We start from the raw sequence: 27,651 nt of genomic DNA, 5'->3' as shown, positions 1-27,651 counted from the left end.
ACCCAATAGCAGGATCACACACAAGTAACGGTAGCATGGTGTTGTCAGGTGGTGTTAACAGAAACTCACACCTACAGGTAGTGACAGCCTGGTCCCGTTTAACTCGTGAGGTATCACGCAATTGTTACACAACAGAGTGGATGTATGTTTTTACAATTTTAAAGAAATTAAACAGATTCTGGTTGTTAACGTGATACACTTTAATGTGATGAAGGTGATGAAAGACATACCTTTTGACTTATTATTATAATTATTTCAGTGTAAAAATAAATTATGTAACAGTAAGAAAACATCAATCAGCGATTCCTAGTTTTATGCCATAGTACACTATGACAATATTATTACAGTGCACATGTAGGTGTGTTTCCGATACAGAATTCGAAAAATATAGATAATAAAATAATGCTTCTGCAAAGAGGCGAAGATAAGAAAAGTTTTATTTATACCATTCATATAAAGCTAAACCGTTGTTACCTAGCTACAATGTAGTCATAGCAATACGTGTTCCATGAGTTTAAGGTTTAAATTTCCTTAAAGAACGTTTGGGATATCATGCAGTTATCGTTGACTATTCAAAACTACAAATTCTGATAAGACAACAAAGTGTCAGAGGAAATGATTAAGACAATGACAAAAAAACGTGAATTTCATAATTATCTAATTTTGATGTTCTTTGAGCTCAGAATCATTGGGATAAGCGATTCTTAATGGTAGCAGGACACCCTACGTGTATTTATAATTAAGGGAATCCCTGGAGCTAAAAGGGCGTAAGGCAATGCGTTTGTATTCTGAATCTCAGTTGTCACTGCTGTGTATGTAAGGAGACGATGCTGTGTACCATGGTTGACCGGACAATCTCTTAGATTGACCACTGATATATCGACCGATCGCCGTTGTCCAGTCATCAAGCTTTATCTCCCACAATATCGATTCTATTCTATCAGTGTTCAGCCCACCTATTTAAAACTGACTTGCTTTATACTTGTGAATCACAGTCACTGGTAATGTTCCTCGAGATACCAATGCTACCTCGACAAGTCTACAGTCATTGAGGTGTGTGTCCACTAACAGGTATCGTCGGCGGGTTAGAACATAGTAACTATAATTCATTTGACGTTCCTTAAAACATAGCAGCATATGTTCATCGTCAACGTAACAATGCTTGACATTATTACTTTCGGATGACATCCAGCGAGTCATTTGTTGTATAGTTTGCATGATCGCCGTTAACTTCCTTTAGCAAGCATAGACAGTTCTACCCTGCTGATATCTTTGATGGCATATGCTGCTATCGTTAGGGCAAGAAAGCGTTGGGACTATAAAAGCAGAAGGTAGGTTAGAGAATTCGTGAATTAATGCAAAGACGTGTGATATTTATTACTATTATAAGAGAAAACACTTGTCGTGATGGAAAGGATTCCCTAAAGAGATAATATTGTATAGCGATGCATTGTTATCGTTGGGCGCTGATGGCGTTTAAGTATGTAAATATGTGCTTTGCTTTGTGAGACAAATGATTTATTGCATGTATACAATTTGTATTGAAACATGGCTTTCTGCTGGAGCATTAATGACTTGTTACAATGCTCAATGATAAGTTAGTGTCCCAATTATTGATGGAGCGACACGCGGAATCGTACGGCGCGGCTTGGTAATCGTCATATAATTGTACTTTATTTCCCTCCCAGGTATAAATGGCATTGTGTAATCATCAATTATTGGTTTCATTCATTATGTTATTCTGGCGATAAATATTTACACTGTCACGTGTGTAATTTCTTATCCATAAAGTGGGTAGGATTTGAATGTTATTTATTTGCAGATAATGGATAACTGGAATAATTTTCACGTAGTAATCACTCTTGCTATTATCAGTGTATAAACAATGCGACAGCGAAGTATTTTCATCTCCTACGACTTAGTGCCAGCAAAATGGCTTACTTTAAACGCCGTACCTTGTACGTTTTATGTGTGCAATTTGCTGGCGATACATCATATCTGATAACACGATATCGCTTGGAAATAATTGATGTCGAGTATAGTTATACAAACTGACAGTCACATAGGACGATCGAAATACGTTTGATAATTTTATCTGAAAATACAAGTTGGAATACATGCGATCATTCCTTTTTTGCAGGGGAGGTTCAAGTGAATGATGGATCGTCCATTAAAGTCCATTTTGCTCCGCCATTTTGACGGATATGGAGGTAGGGAACTGCTATCTTTTTTTCAATTTGACTAACTTATAAACAGTCTAAAAATTCCGATATTATGTAAATGCAGTACTTCAAACATGACAACATAATTGTTTTGTTACGGTACTTCGATTTGTCGTTTTGTATTTTGTGTAATTAATGTTGCTGTATTTTCAAGTTTTTGGCATGTTTGTTTTTTCTTTCCATTTTTCCAATGTCGTTGTATATGCATCTATTCTATTTTGAGAATCTCTAATGGAAGATTATAACATCAAACGCGTTGTCGCAGTTATAAAATTTTTCATTCCAAATGTATGTCAACCTCAATGGAATAATTTATATCTACGGCTAGCTTTTAATATTTCTCTCACAATGTCGTTTGTCATATCGTTAATTGTTTGATTAAACGTGTGGAGAAATGACTGTCCCTTTACACAAACCAATGTCTTACTGCAGTCGCATAGAGATAGCCTCGAGGCATCTCTTTGATGATGACTTATAATCACGATAGTTCGATTCGGCCTAGAAACGCAATGAATCGGTTAACAAAGATGGCGATATGCTTGTCTGGTAATTTGTCGGGAACCTGAAGCGGGACCACAAAGACAACTCGCACCAAAAATAATTTTAGTATGGTTGGCTTAGAAATAATCGTTCCAATTCAATGGTGAATTGATAAATTATTTCAACGTATATTGATACATTCGAGACGAACGATAACGATTTTAACACATTTGAAAATCAATTTTATTATATCTTGCATTAAGTGAATTTTTCCGTGTACGTTGACAATTCTGCGATAAATATATGTCATTGATTCAACAATGATCTAAGACCACACATACCGATCCCAGGAGGGCAGTAAAGTCCTGCGATTTGAATCAGTGACTTCTCCTATCACTGTTGATATACGTGTCTGTAGTTAGGGAAACAATCATGTTCTAATCACAATGCTGAATCGACATTATACTCGCCCCGTGTGTGATGCCGATCTTACTCAGTGGCTAGTGAAACAGACGTCGGGTCCCAGAAGAGCACGCGATATTAATTAACTTGTTCAAACAAACGCTTACGCTCTTATACTTAAGAGTATTGTCCCCTATATAAATGTATAAAAATATTTTATCTATTTCTTTTCCTATATTTATTATATCGTGCACCGTTATGTTTCAAGGTTACGATATAAATGATATCACAATACCTTGCCAATATTATCGTTAATCAAAACAAATCTGTCCCTATTCGGCAAAATATAATTGCTCATATCCTTATAGAAAATATAAATACCACCTAAATTGTTTTCCCATAAAGTAAAACAATGGGACTTATTCACGTGCCACGTGATACCCGATAACGTTTATGCGAGACTTGATTCTCCAGTAATGATGGAACGTAACTATTTGTAAGCTTCCCGCTGAAATGACGTTAGCGCGGGATATCATCTGTTGACGTCATTTCATTACCAATAGAAAGAAAAGTCCCACAATCTCTCCCAGGGTTCAAAGCGGTCCCTACTTTCACCTCTGTCAACGGCTTGCGAACTGACCGTCTGTTGACCTTGGGTCACATAATTACGTCATGACGATTCTTTAATTGATTGCGCTCCCTTTATATATGACGTCACAGTGATTGTTTTTGAAACGGCGGACGTCGTATGCAAATTGTGACTATTTACTCACAAGTTAATCCAGTGAATCCGCAAAATAATCCATTATTGTTTGGTTTTATATTAAATTTTTAGAATTGTATTATGTCTGAACGGACAGTCATTTACAGACAACAATACAAAAGGAAACTTACAATTTGTATTTAAATAGTTAGTATGCGACCGAAATACGTTTTTCAAGAACTTTGGAATTTCGCTGGCCCGTTTTACTAAGGTACTATTGTGGGGACAGCAATACACCCAGGGAGAGATTGAAAAGTCCCACGTAAACGTTATCTGGTATCACGTGGTACGTGAATTATTCCAAGTAAATTCTTATAAAATACGTTAATTAAACAATATGTATGTGGTATGGTGTAGATGCCTATATCGGTATTTGAACCTGTCTCATTTGTTCATAGCTGATTGTACAAATGCAATCTATGATAACATAACAATACAATTATACACATAATAAATTTGTAAGTACCTTGGCATTTATGGAAATTATTTTTATATATATGATGCACCTATAATGTGGTAGGAGTAGTCAGGATTGGAATACCGTAGGATTTATACTCTCTGAACCAAACAGAGATTTCATTCAACATACATTTGTACAAATGTGTTTCATAAATATATATTGTGAACTATGAAAGTTCTTAGCTGATAGTTTTTTCGTAAATAAACACAACATGGATTCAGAAAATTCTTCGATGATAGTTTTCTGTAATTTGTGAAAAGGAAACAATTTTATATATCTTTGTGTGACAAATATGAACATTGGGTTGTCAAATTTTGACTAGGATTAATGCTTGCTCCCTTACTTAAATATATTACAGTTTGGCATTATGGAAAGATAAGGGTTTCAATTCAAAATTAATTTGCTAAATATGCGGAAGTGTGAAGTAAACCAAAGATACGTATCACTGTTGCCAATGGAATATGTATATGAACGCAGACTATACATTTCTTTGAAGATCTACGGTCCTATTCTTAAACATGAACACTGGAAAAAAATCCCCGAATATTTAGTACATCATTAATCCCTAGATAGTTACTAATACACACCCTTTATAATATTACCTTATAATACTACACCCTTTATAGTTACTAATACACACCCATTTATATAGTTACTAATACACACCATTTATAGTTACTAATACACACCCTTTATAGTTACTAATACACACCTTTATAGTTACTAATACACACCTTTATAGTTACTAATACACACCTTTATAGTTACATACACACCCTTTATAGTTACTATAATACACACCATTTATAGTTACTAATACACACCATTTATAGTTACTAATACACACCCTTTATAGTTACTAATACACACCATTTATAGTTACTAATACACCTTTATAGTTACTAACACACCTTTATAGTTACTAATACACACCCTTTATAGTTACTAATACACACCCTTTATAGTTACTAACACACACCCTTTATAGTTACTAATACACACCCTTTATAGTTACTAATACACACCCTTTATAGTTACTAATACACACCCTTTATAGTTACTAATACACACCCTTTATAGTTACTAATACACACCTTTATAGTTACTAATACACACCTTATAGTTACTAATACACACCATTTATAGTTACTAATACACACACCTTTATAGCTACTAATACACACCCCTTTATAGTTACTAATATACACCCTATATAGTTACTAATACACACCCTTTATAGTTACTAATACACACCCTTTATAGCTACTAATACACACCATTTATAGTTACTAATACACACCATTTATAGTTACTAATACACACCCTTTATAGTTACTAATACACACCCTTTATAGTTACTAATACACACCCTTTATAGTTACTAATACACACCCTTTATAGTTACTAATACACACCCTTTATAGTTACTTATACACACCCATTCAATTTATTTAAAATGTTACATGCTAGGTTATAATTCGCATATGTTTTTTGCAAATTGATTCTTCCGTTTTTTATACCGCTCTTAAAATAAAAATAGAAGGCTTATGACAGCCTGTTACCTAATGGATAACAACACTATTGGTATCTAATAAATGTGCGGTAGAAACAAACTCTCCAACAAAAGCTGCAATACATTGAAATAAATGGTTATTGTAGTGTGTCGTTAAATCAATCGACAACGTTACAAATAGGCGCTGATCCCATGGGATTCACCCATCGGTGCACACGAACTTCAGTAAAATGTTTTGGCGTAGTTTGTATTTGTTAAAGTGCAGACAAACAGGAAATTAGTCAAGCAACCCATGTGTGGGTATTTGTAAATTGGATTTGATTTATAGCTAGGTGGCATTAATAACCGGTCAGCGAATATGAAACATGTGACTGATTGATACAATGGGGAAGTGGGTAAAACGAGATTACCAGATTCTGTGGAAATTATAGGTTGAGACAACAGAACGGCTCATATCAACATGATATCGGGAAGGATATTAATAATACACGTTCTTTATAACGGTATTGGCAATATCTAATTTGTTTTGCCTCAAATAACACAATGATAAATGATTATTTGTTTTTTGGTAGAACAAACAAAAGTGTTTATGTTGTGCAATGACTTAGTTAGACAGGAAATGACAATAATATGATTCCACGTGAAAGAAACTTTTACTAGAGAGTTTTTCGTTTTTAAAGGCAACACTGTTCGATAGCGGATTCTTGTTCTTCATATTGTATGACTATATCGCTTATATCACATAGGAGGCGCCATGAGAGACAGGAAACACGTGTCGTGATATAACTACAAGGAATGATTTATTAAAACATACTACCAATATCATGTGTGTTTTAATGAACCTACTGACATTCTACTACCGGAATTGACGTCCTCGTGGACTGTACAGGAAAGACGTGTACATAAAAGAAATTTTGTCTTGATATACAAGTAAGCATAATAACAAGTAATTGATATTTTTATTTCCGGAATATCGAGAATGGAGCAATAATTATGTTTTATTCATATCCTAGCCGCTTCGCCTTTGCTATTAAAATATTAGATGTCTTATCATTTTGTTTTCTCGATATTTCTTTATGACGGTCGAAGTCGGAAAACTACCCGGCGTAAGTCTCTAACACATCCGGATAAAACTAGCAAGTGATTAAATATCGGACACCTTATTTACTCCGACACCGGCGCCACTCCTACTTTTAAGGCGTCTTACAGTTTTACTTAATCTTGGATATAATATATTGAATATTATTTCTTTGTTGATCCGAAAATGAAACCTGAAACATTTTCATACCGCTTCGGGAGATATATATCATATATGGAATTACGCAAACGTCATCAGCAAAAAGTCGTTTTCAGGCTGCAGTGTGGGGTATTAGTAAGGTAAATTATCAAAGGGACTTTTTTCCCGATGTTGGATAGGATAAAATGAAGCAGAGGATGTCTTGGAGGATTTGCAGACATCGTTAGACAGATAGCTCGGTATGTATTTGCCATACAAATTCACGATTTATCATTTTATTCGTTCAGGAGAGCGGAAATGCAGTCTAATACAGAAAGTCATTCGATGTATTAAATGAGAAACCTTACAAATCTTGGCACGAGCTCTGCCAATGAAGTCCAGTCATGTCTGTCATGGTATCATTGAGACGCGATCGCTCACTGTGCTCGGAATCCTTAATATTTCTCGGCACTTTCACGGAATAGACGAAGCCTTTCATGTTTTTTTTCAAATGACGAATTAGATCAGGATGGCCGCCGATTCTTTTCATAATCTGCAATTCATTTCTTCATGAATGTGTCTAGGAAGTGTGGCTTCTGTGTCTATTTGGTCAATATAACAGTGTATGTGCTACAGTAGTTGGCATTGCTATGTTGTAATACCTTGTGCCTAATCTCCTGTTGTTTGTATTTTCAACAATAAATATATTTAAATCGAAATTTACTACCGGGTAACCTTACGCTTATTTTGCGGAAGGCATGTGCCGATACTATCTGTAGCTATATTTGAAATTTGGTCCGGGTGTTTCTATGGGTTCTTCGGATATGATAATGGGAATGAGAATTTCATTTTAGCCCAATTAGCCACAAATAAATTTTACCTGTTAAAAAGCGATTGCAAATATCCTGAATGTATTTAAAATTATCAGGTTTCATTTTCGGTAACACCATTGCCGTCAGTTGTAGGATATTTGATTAATTACCATGGAATTAATTGGGTGCAATATTAATACTAACTCGATCTTAAATCTGTTCAGATATGAGTGGGCGAAGAACAAGAACGAACAGTTGCAAGGACAATCATCTCTCCGGTCGTTAAATGATACGAGATGATGGGGTCTAATGAACATGTTTCAAACACCTTATTTGCTTGTGCTGTAACAACCGTATTTGGACTCACCCACCTTGGCACTCCATTCATGACCTTGAAATGATATGTTTGGCCTTGAATGTCAATGACTAATTTAATTTGCCTTTGTGTTTTATGAAATATAAAACGTGCCTCATTTTTAAAACCAGTTTAGTGCGACATCACCCTGGCGTTGCCAGAACACTTGCCGGAAGAACATGAAATAACGAATGAATACAGACAAATCCGCACCCAGTGATTTCATTAGCGGTATCGAAATAAATGCCTGTCATGTCGACGTGGCCTTACTCTGATTTTTGATTGTGTATCAAATCACACACAATTAGTTTTCATTCCTTTGCACAAGATTGCAACTGCAATTGTGTCTAGTGTTGCTACCGTAATTTCATTTGACTTGTGGAATATATTACCAATTTCTAAAGGCCTGTGCTGGGTTTGATTGCCAAACCTTTTTATATGTCATGTGGAATTTTGTCATCCCTTCGACAATTACAAATCGCGAACCTTCTTATCGAATTAGTCTTCATTTATATGTTTGGTTTTGTTAAAAACGACTTGACCAGTAAGCCTCGGAAACACGAAGCTACGTAAATATGAAAAAAAGATTGAAGCAAATACTATAAAGTCATTCCGTGTCTCAATTCTTCAAATCCACCACTTCTCTCGGTTGTTGTATTTCACTAACGTCTCTCATATCATGTAAATTATATGTATGATTATTTAACAATTAAAGGATTGTTAGATTGCATTTATTGGAGATATAAATGCAATCTGGGTGGCAGATAAATAGAATAGCGCCCGTTAGGGCGCTATGAATATTTATCTGCCAACAAACGATTGCATTTATTTCTCCAATAAATTGCAATCTAACATTCCTTTAATTGCTATATTTACATTTTACTTTCTAGTTCAAAGTAAAACATAATTTAGATGCGAGTGAACATTTGAATTTCCCGCTTCAGTCAGTTAACCTCATCAGCGAAGTTGAATGTGATAAAAAATAGTCCCTATACAAAAATTGAAAAGATCACAAAATTTCAATGTTTTTCAATAGCTTTTCAGTTTACTTTCAATAATCCATACATTTAAAAGATTTTTTCATAAGTTTCATAACCAAAATTGTTCATTCAACTATAATGCCAATTTTCCTGCGCGGACTAACATGGTATCAGTAAACAATGCTCATCCATGTATGCAGATATTACTACACCAAGTCTAGGCTGCATTTATTGGCTCATAATGCAGATCACGATTATCATTAGAGTAATGTAAGTCGCAGTGGCAAAATGTAAATATTTTCCTTTAATCACGATAACTGTAACATATATGGAAGTCACATCTATGATGACTAATTAAGGTCATACAACGATGCTGTTTGCGACCTATGCTACTCAGTAAGGTCTCTTTTATGCACATTTATCATTACGAGGCGTTGATGAGCACAATATGTTTGGCAGCCTGTCTAGTCCATTGTTTCCGTTCTTGCATGGCAAATATATAAATCTTTATTATACCCACAGTTTAGGCACCAATAGGCTTGTTGGCATATTATATAATATGTATCCGAGTTAATGTTACATAAGTAGTGTAAGGAAAAGTCGTCTTTATTTCACCATGACATAGCAACATTTACAACTGCATTACTACGGCGCTTTGAAGAAAACCCTTGATGGAGCTATCGCAGAAGATCGCGACTCCAACAAACATTTTACGCGTTGTTCGAGATGGTGAGTGCTGTGTAAATAGTCCGCAGGTGGCACGGAAATGTCGTACGGACCAACGACATGTGTATAACAGAAAATCAAATATGAAACCATATGGCATTTTATCCGTTGTCAGGCGAACAAAAGGATGCCTTTATCAATCTGCTGTGATAAAGCAAACATATCATTCATATTAGTTAATTTCGTTTTAACTGTCTGTCTACATTGATGCTCTATGATGCATTATTTGCTCTTATCAATTCAATACCATTATATTTCTCGGTTTTAAGGAAGGTTTTTCAGTGTTTGTGAAAACGATATTTTGGCGGCGCCCATGTGCAACGGTTCAAAGTCTGATATTTGTGTCTTATAGCGTATGGCTAGCTCGATAGGTCCAAGTCTTCAAACATTTGTCTTGCAAAAATCTTGACTTTTATAACATGCATCGTTAGTCCTGTCAAAAAAACTAGGAAGAAGGATTTGAATGAACATGGCCACCATATATATATATATATATGGTGGCATATTTAATCTAATATTATACAACAAATCTAATTATTTCAACAAACAAATCTCATTGATATAGCATAACAAACACCTTGTTACACATAAAGAACTCAAAGCATGTATTGGAAAGTAACAATTACACAAAATAAAAACCAAAATCCAAGCTCAATATTTCTTGGGACATTTAAACCAGCATGCCTATATTGCAGGACTTGCTAGCATTATTTCTCATTTGCATTGCTAATTTCGCTATTGCTAGATTGATATATTGATAGAGGTCACACAAAGTCATTAGGCAGTTAGTTAAAGGCAGAAAAGTCTGCCTGTGTATATGTGGCCGCTATTGTTTACAGTCCGAACTAAATAATCAAGGCCCGTGCTTAAGGACGGTCATTTGTACTGGGAAACAGACACGTGATGCATGTGATATGTCCGGTACAACAATTAGCAGCGAAGGTCGTATCTTGGTAAAAAATCAGTACATGCAATCTTCGCATTCGGATCAATACGAATGAGCTTGTACAAAGTCCAATACTCTCCTCTGCTTTGGCGTGATCTGAGTTGTATTTGCTTGAATGATGTGTTTCTTAATCTTCCGAATTTTCCAAGCAAGTTTATGAGAACGCTTCTTTTTATAAGACACATCAGGAATACTTAATTACTTGTTTAATAGCAAGCTCTTCGTTGCATCATTTCATAGGAGGTTATTTAGGCAGTGACAAAATCTGCTTGCAAAGCAATAAAGCAAATTTATTTATGTCGGAGTTTTCGTGTTGGCCTCGTCAACGGCTTATCATTAATGTCCATGGTCCGTGAATGATGATAACAATAAAACAATGGAACAGGCCAATGATAGACTTCACAGCGGCAAATATTCATCTCCGATCAACCTTCGACAATCCATAGACCATACTGCCGTAAATGGACTCTTTAGAAAATAGATAGGGTTATATAGAATCTAATTAAATGGAAAGTTTCGTGATTATGTGTAACCGCTAAATAAGGACTAGGCAAGCTATAAGTCGATAAATCAAAGAACGGGCGCAATACATCAAAGAGGCAACGACCAAATAACTTTAAAGTGAAATGGAGGTTCAATTTCCGTCACTTCCTATGGAGATGAAATGATAAACTGCCACGGCATGACAATTAAGTTTCATTTAAAGGCTTTTGGTAGGGTTCAGAACAGCCCACGAGTACCCCATTGTATACATAAATATTCGTTGGGTAAAAATCGATTCATGGATCCATTAATGCCTTCTCCCTGTTATTGGAAAATGATTATCAAAAATCAATGTTTAATTTAGCAGAATGTTGACTTCCCGTGACTTTAGTACCTATTGGAAATAACCCTGTACCGTAATAATGTCTAAAAAGTGAACAACCCATTCCTATCATCTCTAATTAAAAAGTACCACGTGCAAAGATTGACCAGCGTTGTACATAAAGGTCAAACTACATTGTAAGATTTCACAAAAGAATATTCATATAATTGCGATTGGCAGCCTTCAAATCTATACATGTTTCCAGGGCATCAAAATGTGTTTGCCTTGGAAAAACGGAATTAGAATAAAATCTAAAATAAACGGAGGTACGCATTTCTTATTCCAAAATATATTGTTCGTTAAGTGTCTTATTTGTTGGTGTCTTTAAAAGAAACGAGGATTGAACGTTTTAAGTCACACGTTAATGTCTGTTTTAAAATATACCTGCATTACATACATGTACCTCTTATAATGGCTGTGGTTATTGCATATGAAAACCTTGATTTCTGCGTTATTTTTTTCTCTAGTTAGGTAGGCCGTTTTTACGTTATAGTTTAATTGTACTTGTACTTCATACACCCTCATTTGGAACAATGGTTTAGTACTTATTTATCTTAAAACGGACGGGAATCTATAATATTAAAAACTTTTATATGTTTAGTATATAATAAACAGATGTGAAGAATGAATCCTGTTCATATTGTGGTTACAACTGGGTTTGGTTTACAAAAAGGGTAATTTTAGAACGTAAAAAATGAGAAAAGTTCGAGTAGCTGTCTCCCAACAAAAAAAAAGAAAAAGAAAAAAGAAAATTAATGAAAAACAAAAAACAAAAAAACAAAAACTTTTTTTCAATGGTACATGTTTAATACCGTATATAGCCGGTTACTGTCGCGGGGATCATTTTTGATCCGCGAAATATTGAGAAATGGTTGAATGATATCTAACCTGGAGTCCATATCGCGATAATTTGAAATAGCTAACATATGATTTTCTCGTTTTTAGATCAAATTGCGAAAATCTTGTTCCGCGGATATAACCGGCTATGTGGTAATATATGTTATACAACTATTTATCAGTATCAAATATGCTCTAGCTTTGTAACAAATGAAATAAATATACTCTACTTTCCAGCTAATGATTTTGTTAGAAACAACAAAGCACTGCCTACTATAGTGTCTGCTATCTGCCACAAGGGGTACTCAAACACGTATGCAAGGGGTTGGTGCTGGTAAAATGTCTATTTCAAATATCAATTTGTGAATTGTCGTTATGCTCTGAATTAGCCTGGTAACTGCATATATACTTTAGTTATTAGTTTGTAATTGGTGTTCTAAAATTGTCACATATTCCAGAATTGAACAGATATTGTGGTCTTTGTGGTTTTTTGATTGTCGGGTAATCTTCGTATCTCTTGTGGATATCTGCGATATCGCTTTCTATACATGACTAAGCAAACGAGAAACAAACTTGTATATAGTTGAGTAAACTTATCAAACCCGTTAGAAAGTACTGGCTACCAGTCTTCTTAGAAACCTTTAGCATCACTAGTGAGCAACGGCGAAATAATCAGAGTTAATTCGAAAGTAACTCGACACGCTCACTCCAATAACTACAGCATTGCGGACACTGTTTATTTCTCTTGGCGCCTGACCTTGGTGCATTGTGACAAAACAGCTTCTGTCTGCCGTTGGCTACAGTTATTAGACAGTTATTGAAGAACGGGATTATGGGGTATGATGCAATTAACGTCTGACTGACCTCGCTCCCGACACATCCCAATAAATACGCTTACACCAGGGCAATATATTAGATATTCTTTCATTTCATACCAAGTAACATTTCACGCGGACTCCCAGTGTGTTTCAATAGCCAGTTATTGCATACATGTACCAATTTGATTGGGTTTCTATGTATGATTTAGTTTGACAAGACATTGCCTTGTTTGATTGTTATTCCAAGAATAGAACGTTTTTACGGGTATTAACATATTAAACCAATTATCATTGTAGCCGAAAACTGAAAAATATCCTCTAATGTATTCGTATCAGCTAAAATCTATTCAAGACTTTGTAACTAGATTTATAACAACGATATATTAGAATATATTCTTTTCTAAGAAACAAGGTTAATAGACCTAGCTCTAAGTCGTTTTAATGAGGTTATTCCAAGACCTTTTGCCAACATGTTTTTGATTTACTATTCACACACTACACGAAGGCGTCATTTTATGGCCATTACAGCTCTAACAACATGGCGTTAATATCCATAGGTTAATACACTACACCGAAGACGTTAATAATCGATTACTCAGCTCCAAATCAATTCTCCCCAAACCAGTTAATTATCAAACGAACGTCATTCGTACAGTGACCGTCAGACCATCCATCAATCCACTTCCTGACGTCAACAGCTATGTATTACAATGACCAATTCCCGTCGTTAATGAATTTCACGAAACGCATTATATGACCGCATTCACAGTTACACAAACTTACAACAAGTCATCGTCTTAAGTTATATCAGAAACATATTCACATAGAAATTGGCAACTCCTCCATTTTTACGATCGGCAGGTGTACCTCTGTATGTGCTTAGGGTTTTTTAGATAAACTTTTAAATAGTTTTAAATAACTTTTAAATAATTTTGATATATAAGAATTACTTTGATATGTTGTAAAAGTTCAGTTATTTTCAGATGGTTTGAGTACGATTTTGGTTAGAAAAAAATAATACGAGTATCTTAACTTAATTATTAATAAAACAAAACACACTTCCGGTTTGAATGCCTGGTTTTCGAGAAAAAAAACACCCAGATAAAATTGCTTATTTTCTTGCTTTCAAAAATCATATAAACTTTGTGTTGATGCAAAAATATCATGTTTAAAAGAGAATACTTAAAAGTAGTTAGCCAAGTAAAATGCCTATAAACCGGAGGTCCCTCTGCCTGTCAACAAAGACAAAGAAGGAGTTTCCAATCTCTATGTATATATGTTTCTGGTTATATCGTTGAATTTTCACATATAAAGAATTTTGCCAGTCCTCGATTTCAGATCTGTTTCGGCATTTAGTATTAAAAAACAGCGTGTGACTGTATTTCGGGTTTTCAATTTGTTTTTTCTTTGTGATTTAACTTCTCAATTTAGACTCCTAAAGTTCTTGTACTAAAGATATTTTTGATGCAATTATCAATTTTCAGGTTCTCCAATCGTCTGCCAGAAAATGTGAAATCTAATCATTTGGTTCACAGTAACTTCCGGTTTTGATAAAATCGTCATCTTTGTTGCCTTTGTCAATTTATTATACAATGTAACTCTACACAATCGTAATCACTTATCGTTGACTGGGGAAGACATGGAGAAAAGTAAATAACATGAAGAAAAGTTATTTACTTTTCTTCTAATACGTTATGTTTAAAAATATCTAGCAGCTTCAAAATAAATCACGTCAGTGTTTTAAAATAACATCATAACAAATAGGATTCATAACAGACTTAACCATAACCATAGTCACATGTTGTGTTGCCACTTAGAAGGTGTAGCAAAACAATGTATTTCTGCTGGGAATCTTGGAGCTTTTAGAATCCATACCGTTTCCATTTGCTTTAATTATATAACAATTCGATTATAGCAAGCCATTAAAACCGCATAACAACAGGAGTTTGCTGGATTATGGTGTTCACTTAGAGTTTGTAGTTCGGTTGACTAAACGAAAAATAAAAATCCTCTTTATTCAGTTTTACAAAATCCAAATCTGGTAACATGTTCCAGCCTGGTTTGTCCTTGGTTTGGATATTAGTAAACAAGAAAATGACATGGATATCTCTGGTAGCTTTGTCTCTGCTTGGTATTCCACAAGCAGCATTAAGGCAATGGGAAACGATCACAACATAATACCATTTTAATATCATACAACTTCATTTAGCTGAACGATTGATGGCAGGATTCGGAGGTGCTATTTAAGTAGTCATGAATGAGATCTCGTCCTTGAAAGAAAAATGTCAATGTCCAAGGAAAAATAGCAACACCACTAATATAGTATGATGGAGAGACGGTATAGTAAATATGGTATATAGAAATAATATAGTCTTTAATGTATATGACAAAAACATGTGAAAATATCATTTTGAATTGTTTAACTGTTTAAAGGAAGGCGCACAACTGATATATTCCTTATAATTCAATGGAAATGGACATTTTCCGTCCAGAAAGTGGCAATGTTATTACATCAGGTACATGATTTACAAACATTTTATTTCATTTATAAAAAATGTTAATACTTCCAGTAATATCATTAAACGTGTCAGTTCTACTGTTATTTTCAATGAGACGCAATATAGACATGGAGATACGCTGCAATAAGTGTTAGTGCATTCTTGTGAGGTTGGTTGTATATGGTAATAGTTAACTTAATTGTTCTCTGTGTATGGTTGCATGTGCATGTTTGTATATAAATTGTAGTTTAGTTTGTGTTGGTAGAGTTGGTTGTTGGATGTCATAGACACTAAACCCTGTAATCCCTTATTGTGCAGTGTATCTGACTTCGTTGTACCGTCATATAGGTGGGTGCTCCGAAAAATAAACGGAGGAATTTACGTTGTTACATGCATACATATGGCAAGTCGTTTATCCTTATTTGTATTTATAGAGTACTTATTCCTGTACTAATTCTGGTGTTGAAATGTCCACAAACACGTTTATTAACTGTGTTCCCATAGATGTAACTGTAAATAAACTTATTTCCGTTTGCCCATGTATTTCACGAATTCCACGAGCAAATTGAAAACGCGAAAAGCCATTACGGCAAAATTGTGTCCGTGAAGTAGGCATAATCATACGTGTCTATAAATGTGTAACATTTTTATGTGTTATTTGTTTTTTGTTTTATCACCGCGAAGTAATGTTGGTTAACCGCATTTGTTACATACTTCAAGAAAACAAAATTAGGGGAAAATACTTAAAGGCCTACTTAACCATTCACATTAATTTGTAGAATATCTTTTGTTTTATTTTTAAAAATGCACATTAGGATACTGTTGTTCCTATGATATTGTACAAATATTCAGTAACAGTTGTACTTTAATAAATGTACCCAACGTGTTCAAATAAACTTGATAATTGAGCCTCTCATAAACTATGAATGGGCGCGCGCGAGGACTGTGTCATTGGATTAACTACCTAAGCGACAATTTGACGCTTTAAATCTGTGTGAAATTGCTACTTTTGGATGGCTTTCAACTACATGAATAAATCTATTTCGGTTATAAACATCTCCAGATAATGGTTTGAACTTATTATAACACTTTAACACCACGACAAAAGGATATTGCGAACATCACATAATGTAAGAAAACGGAAACGGGGTGAAAAGGGACACGCTTTACTGTGGAAGGTTGCTTAATTTACATCAGCGAGCGACAAGAAAATTGCATTAGAATTCCCCAGGAATAGTAAACAATATAACGACGTTTTACTTCATATTCAAAGCACTCGGAAATGGAATTAAGTCGAGGAACGTTGATGGTGGAGACGGAAGCCGACCAACGTCTGTATAACATACGAGGTATGGCAGTAATGCAATTTAGCCGTAAAATCAGACCAAAGCCATTGCGTTTAGTAACCCGGCCTCCCAGGATGCCGTGATATTCCAGTCGGCTCTTCCTTTTAACCCCCAGCGGTAGGTAACCACTAGTGACTGGTATTTGCATACATCAGTAAATGTGACATTGTACGGCGTGTCTCCGAAGTAGATGACCACCTGATCCTTGTTATCGGCTGTATTCCCAACACAACTAGTGATTTATGATCAAATTAAATACGAGACTACTACATCACATTACCGTTACCAAATTGGTAAATTATGCATATAGCTAGTTGCCGTTTTCTTCATTTGAAACAAAACATTGGTTCATTGTTGCGTGGACGATAACCGTAAAGTTGAATAAATATCATAATGGTTATTTATTGCTTTCCATTCATTCATGCTCTAGAACATGCTTAGTTTACAACAAAATAATTTTCAATTAAATATTCAATATTTGTGGCTATCAGCATCGAGCTCCAATATTGCATATGATACATTGTTAATCAATCATCATAGTTGTGTCATCCAAATGAATATTACATGAGAATATAAACAATTGGTCATTGTACTTTGCACTTAATGAGATTTATCAGCAGGCTATTTATGCCATCGTAACTTAGTGGATTATTCAATTTACGCGGAGGAAGACATCTCTGCAAGTTTCAATTTACTGGAGTTGTGTATAAATGATCTATGTGTTAAACGGTTTGGTTTAAACAATATTTTATTCAATAAGGATACAGTAAAATATACATATCATAAAAGGATGGATTCGGAAACAAGTACAATGTACCTATATCAATCCGTCTCCATATATTTTTATATAACACATAAGCATTAACGGTTTAACGGAATGTGTATAGCATAAGTCATTCACACAACGATATCAAATATAACTTCAATAATATATATTAAATATCTATCATGTGGACTATCATAGTTAGAATATATATGAATACTTAACAAGATTTAAAAATGCACAGCATCAAATCCCTGAATGATTCCTCTTGGCCACAGAAAAGAATAACTGGTGTCCAATGTATGGTTGCCTCTATATTTGTACATATTTGGTGTAAATACCGATTCTGAGAAGCACAAAGAAACATGTTAAAGGATCCATCATGTTTCGTAAATATGATACATGTACAGTTAAACAGTTTTGTTAATGCTTTTGCAACACAAAATAACAATGAACAAAATCGTAATAATCAATTATATGGTTTTGAAGCTATGTAACAGAATGTCATAATACACTGTAATAATTAATATTACTTACATGAATTCCCAAGGATAATGCCATTATATAGGAAAGTCAAAGTACATCTAGAATTTACCTTATTTTAGCATAGTCAAAATGCCTTAATATGAAGACAACTACATATATCAATCCAAACAAATCAATACAAAAGACCCCATTGTATGCCTGCACCATCACTATCATATTCATCTTTCCGTGCTTCTTATCCTAATAAGATTCTTTACTTCCTTGGATAAAGGACGTTTGTCTCATAACGAGTTCCTCGCGGGACAAGCATTGTGATGGCGACAGTCGCCTCGTTATATACATGTAAGTGTATATGCGGTGCATTTACATACATATTTAGCACTAATCAACCCAATTCTGTCATACACGCAAATCAGTCTATGTTCATATAATTGGACGACACAATGTGCCGTACAGGATGCGATTACCCTGAAATGGATCTCGTCGTTATTGAGCAGTGTAAAGAGGACGGAAATGGAGAATGGCAATTATGGTAGAAATTGGACCAGTAATCATAAGATTAGAGGGGGAGGATCCTTTCAAACTGTCTGTCAGAGGGTTGTAAAGACATGAAACAGACTTGAGGATGCTGGTAGTGAAGGCGAGACTCACAACAGGGGCAGTCCTCGCCGAACATGACCGATTTACAAAAACAACTAGTGTTGTATTTAATAAGGCTGATAATGTTTCAGAACCCTATAATGGTTTTCTATGAACTGCAATTTCCGATCATCTTTGTAGAGTTAATTTGGTCTCATTTGTCACCAAAACGACACAGAACGCTAACGAGCCGTTCAAAATGTAATGTGGTTGAATTTATTAAAGTAATTTCAGATAATTTTCCAGAGGAATCAATATCACATCATATTTTAGAAAGTTTATTAACATTTAATGCATTGTCAATTTGTACATGTTATTTATAAATTCCTAATGGAAAGGTGCTTGATAATCCGTGTACCTTTATTTTTTCGATAAGTAACATTTAAAAACAAAACTTTTGTTTTAAACAATATTCGACATTTACATTTGCTTATTAAATTAGTTATTTTTAAAGTTTCCCAAACATTACGAAAGCTTAATTGATAACAATGAGAGACGACCTTAGTCCGTAGTTAAACTGACAGTTCGACACAAATACATACACAAAAGACGTGGCTTTATGTTAGGTGTATTTTGGAGTGCCTTCATTTGCTCGCTAACGGTCATCAACAGTCAACTGTTTCTACTCTAGGGGAGATAACTCTCACAAACAATCACTACCTTGAAAATGCATTTGCTACTAATTAAAAAGTCATACTTTGATTGATTGATTGATTGATTGATTGATTGATTGATTAGATTACGTCCTTAATCATGTTATAACCGCGCTTACGACACCTATGCTCTTGTATTTTCATATCGTCTAATTTGTTGACTTTTAAGCAAGAAAAAATTTAAAGCAAGTTTAAACTTATAAATACATGTACGAATAGAACCCCCTTCCCCACTTGTCTCATTGAGGAGAACAAAACAGTGTTTTATATGTGAGCCTTTTAAAAAGGTAGGAATGCTGTTTCGTGTGCTATAATTTATATGAACAACTTTGATATAGCCCATTTATTCTTGCAAGACCATATAGAACTATTGAGAGGACTGCCAAACAACGACGCAAAACTCCATGGTGCTGTTTTCAAGACCACAAATCCCATCAACTCTGACTGAGCATACACGAGAAAGTTCGATCGACTTTGTTAATATTTTTGTCCTCTTATTATGTTTACGACCGTTGTTAACCATAACACCAAATTGGTTGTTTTTAACATTGAATATTGCCAGTTAATACACAAGTTAATTCATTCGCACAGCCATTGACATGCTACAAGAACAACTCTTTGAATCAAAAGCCGATCCCTAGTTTACCAAACAAGCCATAATCAAGATTGACAAATTAACTTTACCGAGATCTTACCACGATACAGCATAATAAAACAATTTCAAAGGGGTTATCTCCGTTTGAAAGTCTGAAACCCAAGCGTCTTATATCTCCAAGGCAGAATTCCAATACAATAGTTATATAATTTCATCTCTTATCACGCTAAATAACGACAAAATGGAGAACTTTAATTCCGGCTATGAATTTTACTTTAAAAAGAAATGACATAATCTGAATTTGCGCCTGATATTTGTTGTTTTTCGCCGTTTTTATAATAGTTAAAACTACTTTAAATGCAAACCATCAAACGAAATTCGGTAATGCAGTTAACGCTCTGGGTCGCTATCTAGTGTTGATTAAGACTCCAGAACCGTGTTTGTGTTTCTAATATTTAACTAGCAACAACTACAATGTAATTACTGATAGGACCCTAAGACAAATCGTGCTTTAAACAGCGTCTTCTGCTATCTCTTTCCGAAGAAGCCGAACAAAAACCAATACCAGTAACATTTGTCGACTTTAATCTTCATAGGATCACATGTTCATAATATATCTACGGTTCCAATGCGTGAAAATCGTTAATTAAACTCGTGTCGACGGAAACGTTGGTGCTAATTACTTCGCATGATTTAGACATTGGAAAAGATAACCTATGGCGATATTTATTAAAGGAATACCTTCTAGTTGGTCTTCAACCCATTCTACAGCTAACTGATTAATAGCCTAGTCGGTTTTGTTCAGTCTTTTCTTAGTTTTATCAGGTCTGTGAAACCGATAGCAAACATAATGACATGGATCTTGGATTAACAAAGATTGCGTGCGAATATGCTTTCTTTCTCGTTGTGGTATAACCTTGCTTGAGTCATTATGTTATAGTTTATTAACATAAGTATTGCCTTGCCTTTGATTATATTCCTTTTTCTTTCTTTTCTTCCTTTTGCTGCGCCTCGGTTGCCAATTTCACTAATCATATTGGATTTCTAAAACGTAACTACACATATCACAAATAATTTCGTAATATTTGTTCCCTTATCTTTTCAGAACCTTCCAGCCTTCAGTGACAGGACAATAATTTTGAGCCAGTAACGAACACAAGCCACCAAAATGACTGAGTACACATCTAACGTCACACAGGGACCATTCGACACCATAGAACTGAATGCGCTGAACACATACGAAGGTTCTACGTCAAATCATGTACTAAACTCTACGCAAGACGAAGGGATGTCAGCGTTAGAGGTCTTCAGCCAAAAATATGCACCGCTTCATGGATATATCAGTGTCATTGTCTGTGTCTTCGGAATTATAGCCAATGTCGCTAATATAGTGGTCCTAACCCGTAAAAACATGATTACAACGACAAACATCGTCCTCACGTGGCTAGCCGTCACAGACTCAATGAAAATGCTTGATTATTTGCCTTTTGTGACTTACTTTTACATTCTAAAAGACAATGACTTGAATTATTTCTCCTCGCGTAGCTACAGTTGGATGTGTTTTCTGCTGTTCCATGCTAGTTTTAGTATTGTGTGTCATACCGTAGCGATATGGTGTACGATCGTGTTGGCCATCATGAGGTTTCTTATTATCTGGTTTCCGGCTAAAGGTTCTATGTGGTGCAGTCATCGCCGAGCTAAAATATCCATTGGAGTCGTCTATATATCTGTTGTCATCATATGTATACCTAATTTTATGATGAATACGATGAGGGAAGACCTTAAAAACGTTACAGACGTGAACGGTAACACGTATACGGACGTTATATATCATTCCGACATACGGACGAAGGGGGTGTTTGCTGTGGTGAAAGATATCAATTTTTATATTCAGGCACTCCTGGTGAAACTCGTCCCGTGCGTTACTCTTACAATATTCACATTTCTCCTTATCTACGCCATGCACAAAGCTTATAAAAAGCGAATGGCACTGAAAAACCAAGGCAAGAAAGAGGACGCAGATCGTCACCATGAACACAACCGGACCACCGGCATGTTACTGGCCGTTGTGGTTCTGTTTCTTATAACTGAACTTCCACAAGGCATGCTCACTCTTCTTATCATCTTCATTCCATCGACACAGAAGAGTGTATACAATCCTCTGGGCGACGTCCTTGACATTGTAGCCCTATGTAACAACGCCATCAACTTTGTGCTCTATTGTAGTATGAGCACGCTCTTTCGTGACACATTCGTCCGAATATTTTGTAATTGCTGTCCGAAAAATCGTCCAGGTTGGTCAAAGACGAAACTGATTACGAACGGAAACGGTAGAAAATATAACTCAACACACGACGATACGACAGCCACGGCTGTATAATAATAGATGACAAATACTGTGCTTTGGTTCAGAATTCCATCAACTGGACATAAGCTGGTCTTTTGCTCTCATTTTCCCGAAGAGTTATTTGCGGGGTCGGTTGTATATAAAGCTATTCATCTGTCAATTGTGACGTAGTAGCAATGCAATGTGAATTGTTGACTAAATGCCGGAATCCACAAATTCCAGTCTTAGCCCATGTATTAGTCTTTCCTCCATTTTAAAGAACATTATCAGCTGGTGTTTCGTCAGAAATGATGCTTTCAATTTAGTCAGATCATTTAAATCAAATATATTCCGAATATTTGTTGACCATTCATAATGTCTATATCACTTTAAGGGCAATTATAAATATTCTAAAGGCCCAACGAGAAGTCTTCACGAATCATCACAAATCATTAAATTATACAAAATTTTTGCCTTTCTGATTAATTCAGAACACAAAATTACGAAATTAACTCATATCGTATTACATGTTTAGCTATTTTGTTTTGATTGAAGGTCACAGTCCGTGTTTTTGTAACAATTTAGCTCGTAATTCTTTCAAAATATGTTTTACATCTTAAGAAATACAATAAACACCGTTAGGCCACAAAGACTAATATAACTTTAAACGTATATATTTGGATGGTAACCATACCTAAGCGCATTTTACGTCAGATATTTTGCGGTAAGATATCATTATGTTAATTTATTTCCGCGTATGTAGTTAGTAAACGAATTGATACTGCGTTATTCAGTTCGAAATCAATTTCGCTCTCCGAAAGTTTACAGAATGGTACGAAGATTTGAATATATTTATTCAAATATTGATTAATCTTATGTACCGCTTGGCCCAGAACAGGAAACTGGTTATTAAATTTAGGGACACAATAAGGGTAACTGGCTGACGTGTACATAGAGCTTTTGTTGATTTATCTGTGGTCATCTTCTCGTGGTATGCACCATATGGTCTGAAACAAACACAACATCACTTGTTTTTACCATGACATCGTCAATAGTCTATTGTATCTAGATTTCACTTCATAAACCTTTGTCATTCAACTTAAATCCAACGAACAATTTTCACCATTTGTCGCAATTCGTAATGTACATACACTATTGTCTTGCATGTGAATACCTGTTTTTCTTGTATACTTTGCAAAAGGAAGTTTGTATCAATATGGGATTGTTATCACGTTACAGATGTGGACAACAGAACACGGCCTAAGTAAATCATTTTGATTATTGAAATAAAATATCTCAGGTTAATCCTAACAAATCAATGCACATTATGTTAAACATAATTTAAACATAATGTCACGGGAAATAAAGTGGATTGGCGAACATTTGAAATGCAAATGTGCTAAATTTACATAATTAATTGTCTAATAATTAACTAAATTAAATCTCTTTGTAAGCATAATATTTGCCTTATTGTGCGTGAATATGATGTGTAAAATGGTATTTTATGATATTTTTGTTGGAAATCATAAATTATTAAACAAATATGATATATATACAATTTGGGCATATTAAAGTTACACCTCTTCGTTTCATTCCGTCCATACTGACGGTGTGAAACAATGAGAAATGCATACAAATCTATGTACATCGATAATGATTGATAACAGCATGGATAAAAAACTGGCAATATTAACAGTATTTGTACATGTGTATGCATACATCCTTCCGTGCATTTATCGAAAAAAGATAATTATATAGTAATGAAAGACATTTTAAAAGATGTTCTACATAGAACGGTACTCATTGTACAACATTGGGAATGATATGTCGTTTTGTTGTGGATATCTTTGTTACTACATCAATACGACTGAGTGAATGCCTCCTGATACCAGCTCTTTAACACTTGTTGTCATCATCATTTACACTGTCCATGTGCTACTGTAGAATAAAATGAATAGTAAGATTAAATTAAGAGTTAATTTGTCTTTTATTGGATATCATCTCTTTCATATATGCACTACAAAAGAATCATTCTGTAAATTTAACATACGTTTGTATAATCAACTTTAAAAAAGAACATGTCATTACAACATGTTTTCACTAAATGAAAATCTAAAAAGTACAACGTCAGTCGAGCCATAGTATTGGAATAAAGAAAATGGGAATAGGGAATATTAGCAACATTATCAAACCAACACGAGAAAAAAAACCAAAACAAAAAATGATATTCAACCAAAAGCGACGACAGCAATATCGATGCATAAAAAATAATTTTTTAGATTGGTACAAACACTGTTTAAACAAAACATATGTACTGTGTATCAAAATACATAGTCTAATAAAACAGTTTTAATAAAAAAAATCTGAAATCTTTAAATATGTATGCTCTCAAAATGAAAACTTGCTGTCAAAGCATGAAATTGTACACATTCCTCAAACCAACGCATACGCATACATTTAGTGTATCTTACGAAATCAGACATGAAGTGAACAACAAGATTATAATATATAATTTAAAATAATTATCAAAATAACCTATATACATGCTTACAACGAAATCATAAGACCAATCAGCATAAAAACAAAATTGTATCAATACATTGAAGCTCATTACAGAAAATTAAATTGTACTAAGGAACGATAATTGAATTAACTGTCCAAACAAGATGAGCCTGACGTATTACAAATGTGAACCTAGTCTAAGATGTACAGATCAGTACAAAAAAAACCCACGCTTTTTTGTCTCCGTAAAAGTAGATAGATATATAATCGAACGAAAATACAAATATACTACATCCACAGATATATTAAGAAGACAAATGACAGCAACAAGACAAAAACGATTTTTTGTCAAAGTCATATTATAGCATTGCATATTGTATCGAATGAGGACTTACTAATATACAGACATCTTCAAATGTAGACTATACTTTCAAACGAATATTTACATCAATAGGGAAATCAACATGTAATCAGCTATATATAGTTTCGAAATAAGAAAGATTCAAGTCAAAAATACTTCTAAAAATTGATTATATTTCAAAGTTTGGTTAATATTGTATTACATTTCTACTTCTACTTACTTCTATGTGATCTAAAATGTTAATGTTTCAAAAGTTAGTTACATCCAGCATTGTTGAGTAGGCCTATATGAAGAAGCCTCTTAAAGTCAAATAAGTTGAATCCCTAAGGCATCGAACTTATCGGAGCAAATTAATCCTTTCACACCCTTGCACCCCTACAGGTCCCCCGTGACATAATCGTCATACTTTGACGGCGTCCCGTACACATAAGAAGAAGAAGAAGAAGATCTGAGTCGCAAATCAAATGTAGTTTTCAATCTATAACCTCTTCCAAAGTTAAAAATAACATTATGTTAGTGAAACCGTTATTTGTAAAGATTTAAATGTTTTACGTACAGAAACTCAACTCATTTTAAATTATACATTAATGTATATGTTGTATTTCCATCATCTACATGTATAGTCACTCTTAGCAGTTTGATAAAGAGCATAGTCATTATGTTAGTGAGATTGTGCCGTACATTACAGTGTCTTTGAAGCACACATATTAAAGTTGAAGTATCAGGGTATTGTAGCGATTTCAGGGAAGCAATACAACCACAATACATTTCTTTACAAGGAGATAAACAATTAACAGATACATGTATCAATTACTTTGAAACATTACATATTAAGAGCATACACCTTTTTTATTCCATAAGTCTGTAACTAGCTGACATGGATATGTATGTATAAAAACCAACCGACATTGTAAAGGCATAATGAACGACACTCAAGTCTGTCATTTGATACAGATATCCGCGAGGGCTCACAAATTAACTCGAAAATAAAATCCAACGCGAAATAGAAGTCTTAACAATATTACATAGACAAAGGGTTGTATATATAATTACTTTGAAAGTGTTTCGTGATGGGGTGTTCTAGATTTTCCAGAAATATTTTATTAACAATACATACATACATAAATACAGATTATATATATACATTATGTTATCAAAGGAATAAGACAACAGGCATATTGCCTATATTAGTCTTATTCTGTAACTTTCAGGTAGGCTTGAAAGAAATGGTATGTTTTACTTTATTACAAAAGTATGACATTACGTGTTTGGTATCGAATTCAGGAATAAGGGATTTATGTTCGTCGTGTAATTTAATGGAATATACATTATACTTAAAATGATAACTACTCAAAAAATTTCTTAGCAAGCAATTGAAGTTGATAATTAATAATGTGAATGCAAAACACGTTTCCAACAAGCCTTAAATGAGGAAATATACGTTTCAATATTTTTATAGACCTACTCACTCACACTCATTCATTCCTGCATTCATACTTGAATGATATATAATTGTATTAAATATAATAATGACTAAATTGCCATAATGTCAGAGTAAGTGTATGTAACTGAATTACTACTACTTAGTATTGCATATAATTCAAATTATTTGTACATAGAAAAACGTTCTGAGGATTTAATATATAGGTTTGCATGAGAAAGAATTATGTATTTAACTGATTAGGCACATTACGGATACCACACAGTAGGCATTGTAGATTTACATAACCTAATATATTGTAGATTGATAAAATGTGGTGCCTTGAATCATTATACAATGGACATTGAAAGAAAAATCTTTACTGGGAGAACTACATACACAGGATGAGTTCTAGATTAGAGTTATTAAAGTGTTAACTCCTATGCACTTGTGAATGTTCTATAAAGACTTATATATATTTAAAATAAAGATATATGACAAGTTACGTGAAACTTGCTCACTAAAAATGCTCTCTGTATATGCGAACGAAGGGAGATTATTCAATTAAGACATCAAGTTTCATTCCAAGACAGTTCTAATGTTGCACGAAACAGTGTATCACAATAACAAAAATGAAGTGGTTCACGAATCATGAAATGTGTGATAA

The 27,651-nt window shown here is 34.3% G+C and overlaps 1 protein-coding gene across 7 annotated transcripts in view; it reads left to right on the top strand.

The window, feature by feature from the left end:
- LOC138334810 (G-protein coupled receptor dmsr-1-like) overlaps positions 1-24,669 on the top strand; it is a 147,986-nt gene extending 123,317 nt beyond the window's left edge. For 6 of the 7 annotated variants that reach the window (XM_069283563.1, XM_069283566.1, XM_069283562.1 and 3 more), the window contains 2 exons: positions 2,141-2,210; positions 21,481-24,669. In XM_069283563.1, coding sequence (XP_069139664.1) covers positions 21,544-22,755 — 1,212 coding nt within the window. In that variant the 5' untranslated portion in view covers positions 2,141-2,210; positions 21,481-21,543 and the 3' untranslated portion in view covers positions 22,756-24,669. Of the gene's footprint in view, positions 1-1,020; positions 1,332-2,140; positions 2,211-21,480 lie in introns of those variants that run through there. The other variant, XM_069283569.1, reaches the window with a different exon arrangement.
- The last annotated feature ends 2,982 nt before the right edge of the window (positions 24,670-27,651 follow it).

Source organism: Argopecten irradians, chromosome 11 (assembly GCF_041381155.1).
Source record: "Argopecten irradians isolate NY chromosome 11, Ai_NY, whole genome shotgun sequence".
In the NCBI taxonomy this organism is placed as follows: Eukaryota; Metazoa; Mollusca; class Bivalvia; order Pectinida; family Pectinidae; genus Argopecten; species Argopecten irradians.
The sequence above is the reverse complement of the archived record's forward strand: the minus strand, read 5'-3'. Positions and strand labels throughout refer to the sequence as shown.